The sequence below is a fragment of the Octopus bimaculoides genome, chromosome 4 (genome assembly GCF_001194135.2).
Source record: "Octopus bimaculoides isolate UCB-OBI-ISO-001 chromosome 4, ASM119413v2, whole genome shotgun sequence".
Taxonomy (NCBI): domain Eukaryota; kingdom Metazoa; phylum Mollusca; class Cephalopoda; order Octopoda; family Octopodidae; genus Octopus; species Octopus bimaculoides.
The window spans coordinates 92,868,852-92,873,940 of NC_068984.1; the positions used below are offsets into that span (position 1 = coordinate 92,868,852).

At 34.5% G+C, this 5,089-nt stretch overlaps 1 protein-coding gene across 3 annotated transcripts in view; it reads right to left on the reverse strand.

Annotated features, from left to right (window-relative positions):
* The window catches only part of LOC106876361 (divergent protein kinase domain 2A), a 106,789-nt gene that overhangs the window by 83,327 nt on the left and 18,373 nt on the right, over positions 1-5,089 (reverse strand). For 2 of the 3 annotated variants that reach the window (XM_052967258.1, XM_014924864.2), the window contains exon 2: positions 3,437-3,559. The exons of the other annotated variant lie outside the window; for it this stretch is intronic. In XM_052967258.1, coding sequence (XP_052823218.1) covers positions 3,437-3,559 — 123 coding nt within the window. The remainder of the gene's footprint in view (positions 1-3,436; positions 3,560-5,089) is intronic. 3 annotated transcript variants of the gene reach the window in all.

Here is a 5,089-nt window from a genome sequence, read left to right on the forward strand (position 1 = left end):
ATTTCTGTAATTTCAACCAATCACTGACGTCCATTCAGCCGATATACATTAAGTGCCGACTACATAAACAAACGGTTAGGGTTAGGGTAAAACAGCAAATTTAAAAAGAAAAAAGCAAATAAAACGAAGAAAAAAAAAAGAAAATGAAAAAAGCAAATTTAAAATGAAAAAAGAAGTTATGGAGATTAAATACACTTTACTTGGCTTAATCAGCCAAAGGAGTAAATGTAAACAACTGAATATTTGTCAGTGATTGGTTGAAATTATCGAAATAAGACAATTTTTTACATGAAATAAATTCGAATACAAAAATATTTTTCTGTTCTATAACACAAAATAGATAAGTATACGAAGTTTGAAAGTCTTTCGGTACCAAAAACACTACGTAAAACATTATGAAAAATGTGGCCCTTGTTTTAAAAAAGATCCGAAAATTGTTACTCAGTAATAGTGGTTTTCTGATTAACATCCCATAATATTCCTGATGATTTTTGGTAAACACAGCCTTTAACCTTAATTACTTAATTTTGTATTGTAATAAATAATTATAAATACTTCGTTTTTGAATTTGGTTAGGAAGATTCTTGATGTAAATTCATATGTTGAAACAAATCTTGTGTATTGAGAGGGTCAATAATAATAATAATAATACAAGTACTGGTTCAATATTCTTTATTTTTAGTCAGTTGGTTAAATATGTAACCAACTAATATTTGTTTAATGTACTGGTTAAGCAATCAGTTGTTTGTTAGTCAAAATTCATTCATTGCTGTTTGCCTTCTCAATGACTTACCTTTCTTTCCAAGGTCTGCTCTGAGTCAGTCCAAGAATTTGTCTTAAGCCTGTGTGCATGTATATTTGTATGTGTGAATGTAGATGTATATTTGCTTAAGGGAGGAGGTAAGAGTGAGAGTAAATGGAAACAATGAAAACGATGAAAACAATAATAACAACAGCACTCTAAACTCTTTTCTATAATCCCAATGATGCCTCATGAGATGACAAGGATTTACCCCCAAAACTTACCATTCAACAAAAGAGTATGCATCCCACCACACATAGATGGTAAGACAGAGGCAAAAATGTCTATGTGAGCACTGAAGACCTCCTTAGTAGTGTCAATGAGTGTAATTGCTCCAATGACCTTGCAGGTTGTGGATAAACAAATCAACAAACATAGGCGGGTATTTCAGCTTTTCCAGTGTTTACACAATATATTTCATAAGATCGACGAAAACTTGGTATAGAAGAAGTCTCTGTTCAATGCATTTCTCTTACAACTGTTTGATGCTAAAGATCATGTTGGTGGTACCTCTATCACAATGAAACTCTGGAACAATGATGGAACATATGTATGTCAGCAGCCAATTCAGTAAATGTTTTGAGAAATATCTTACCAACAGTAAGGAAATACCATGAAAATACCATAGCTGGACTTGGCACCATTTTCCTTGTAAAATGAAATCAGTATAGCAACTCTCTCCAATTCTGTGAACAATTCCATACGTGGACAATTAGTGTAGTCACAAGCAACTACATCCCCATCCTGCTTAATAACTTCAACTGGTATACCATCAGTTCTGGGAGCAGGGTGGAGGCAAGGGTAATCTCTGAGCTGATCTGTTTAGTGGCAATTTTGACTTCAATGTTAAGATTAGTAACCATTTCTTCAATAATATGGTGCTGCAGTAGACATACTATGATTTTCTTATCTATTCTGGGTGGGTTGTTATAAAGGTCTGTGAAATGCTCTATCCATCTCTTCAGCACTATTGGTTAAAGTTAAATCTTTGGAATAGAAAAGAGCAATTTTTGGTGGGTAAGGACAAAATATGTGTTTTAATGAGCTGAGTATTGTTTTGAAATCTTTGTCATTTGAATATCTACAGATGCATTCTTCATTGACCTCAGTTCTCTCTGTAAAGTTGGTTTGTGGGACTTAAAATAATTCCTCTATCTTCAAATATTTGATGGGAAGAGGCTCAGATATTTCTGCATTATTTTCATTTTACCAATCTTTATGTTTGCATTTCACAAAACCCAAAATATGAATAGTAGTGGTACAAATGTTTTTTCTATTTTTTTAAAAGTCTAACTGTGAGCCGTCAGGAAATGAATTTGCTAGAATTTCATTTAAAAATAAATATTTGCGAGATCTCAGAGTTTGTCAACATTCAACTATTTCAAAACTTTTTTCCAAACTTTTTCCAACAAACAGCTTTAGCCATGCTCATAAAAGGTAGCGAGGCATCCAACATGTAGCCACATGCAAAAGTAATGCTACGGAGATTACAAATGTCATGTTTACATATGACAAAGTCAATAAGATGACCCTGTTTCTACCAAGGATGTGTCTAAGTAACTTTATGTTTGGAGTCTTGGTGGAATAGTGTATTACCTATCAAAAGCCCCAGTTCAGAATAAAGCTTTTTACCTATGCTGAAGTATCCCAAGTTAGACTATGTATTACAGTCATAACCAACTATGACATTGAAGTCACCAGATAAAATGACTTGTTAGTAGTTAGTGTGGAAAGAATGACATTTCTAAGATTCTCATAGAAAAGAGTTAGAGTTTCTTCCATTGAGTGAAGAATTGGTGCATACACAGAGGAGAAAGTCACATGGTCCCCACAAGACACTACTGCAATATTCAGATAAATTGTTCATTTTTTTTTAGCAGTAATTTCTATTTAATAAGTATGGCTTCAACTCATTGAAGTGGTATCTAATCATCTTTTTTCTTTTACTTGTTTCAGTCATTAGACTGTGGCCTTGCTGGGGCACTGCCTTAAAGAATTTTTAGTCGAATGAATCAACCGCTGTACTTAATTTTTTAAGCCTGATACTTATTGTATCAGTCTCAATTGCCAAACTGTTAAGTTATGGGGATGTAAACACACCAACACACCAATACTGGCTGTCAAGTAGTGGTGGGAAACAGACACACACACACACACACGCGCACACACACACACACACACTCATATATATGACAGGCTTCTTTCAGTTTCTGTTTACCAAAATTCACTCATGAATTGCAAGAAATGAATATATGAATGAAACCAAAATTTTTTGTTTGAAAAATAAACATATGTAAATAAAAACATTACAACTTACTTTCCTCACTTAGTATGATGATGAGTCCCACAAGTCATCAAGTGATCGAGGAACCACAGAAAACCATCTTCATATAGTATCTAGTGCAGAACCTATTTCTCTCCAAGTTAATGAAACATTCATCAATTTTTCAGTACTACATACAGCAAGATTTTCATACCGCTTAGTACCTATTTTCAGCCAGATGGACTGAACTGTTTTGGGAGTCAAGTGATTTGATCAAATATAGTGCACAGTAAGCTGGTAGTCTAACATTCTAGCAACTTGGACTTTCAAACACTACTGATTATGATGCACAGAAATTGATAATGTCTTACTCTATGATACCATGGCATATTAACGAAATGCAACAATGGCATTCCTTCATCACTCATAGCAGCCAACCAACCACATGATCCATAATATTTTGGGAAAGCCCAGCCATTGGAAGATGGGAACATCTGAAATGAAATTTAAAAAACTGTTATAATGTAATTGATATGAAATTGAGAGGGATCTGATTAGTATTCATTAAATAGCCTAAACAGAGAACTAGAAAACAAAATCTTGTAGATGAAATCTATGGAAGGTGTAACAACAACAAAACACTCATATACAAGTTTTAGATTATTATTTTTTATTATCACTAGCAGAATATTTGGTATTGCCCATGCTAGACAGTAGGTATAAAATGGTTGAGAACTCTTAATGAAAGTATTGGGTCATCCCATAAATAATGCGGTTTTTTCAATTGCATGAACTAAAAGTCGGAGGGGAGTGGCTTAAACTACCTGCATGAACTTGCAATAAAAGCAGGCAGTAATTTTACCTTGTCCTTATTCTCAGTGCAAGTTTTGAAGAGTGTAGTTCGATTCTAACAGTTATTTTTTCAAAGTTATAATGGAAGTGACAACGGAGCATATTTGACATATTTTGCTTTATAAAGGCAGCAACGCAATGGAAAGTGTGAGGAATATTAATGCAGCATATGGAGATCAGACAACAAACATAAGTCAGTGTCAATGATAATTCCAGAAATTCCAATCTGGAAATTACAACCTAGAAGATGAGCCTTGTCCTGGAAGATCTGTAGAGCTCGATGAGAATGTCCTGCAAACCCTGGTGGAACAAAATCCTATCGTAGTTGTTGAAGAACTAGTAGAGAAGCTTGGATTTGGTCATTCAACCATTAATTGACAGCTGCATGCTATTGGAAAAGTCAGCAAATTGGGTCAATGGATTCCTCACAAACTTTCCGAGTCTAATCGCATGCAGAGAATGAATGTGTGCTCTTCTTTGCTGTTACATCTCAAGAATGAACCTTTTTTTGGACCGAATAGTGACTGGTGACAAAAAATAGATTCTCTATAAAAATGTCAAGCTCCGAAGACAGTGGGTAGAGAAATGAGAAACACTAGCATCCCAGGCTAAAGAAGGTCTTTACCCATGCAAGGTGTTATTATTTGTTTGGTGGGATATGAAAGGTTTAGTCCACTTTGAACTTTTAAACCCAAACCAAATGATAACAAAGATCTACTGTGAGTAGCTTGAGTCAGCACTAGAAGAAAGACAACCATCTTTGGTTTCAAGATGAAAGGTGTTCTTCCATCAGGACAATGCTTGGCCACATACGGCAAGAATGATATTCCAAAGGCTGGAGTAGTTTAAGTGGGAAGCGATGCTCCACCCACCATATTCGCTGGGAATTGCTCCATCTGATTATTATTTATTTTGCAGTATTCAAAATTATTTGGATAGAAAAAATATGAATTCTATAGACGAGGTCAGAACAGTACTGGAGGAGTACTTTTCATCACACACAAGTGAATCTTGGAAGAGGGGCCTTGCAAGTCTATCAGACAGATGGAAGAGCATTGTAGACAATGAAGGAGAGTATATTTTAGATTAAAAAAGAGCTTTGTTTATCTTAATTTTGAGAAATAAAAGATGTATAAAAACCACATTATTTATAGGATGACCCAATATATATA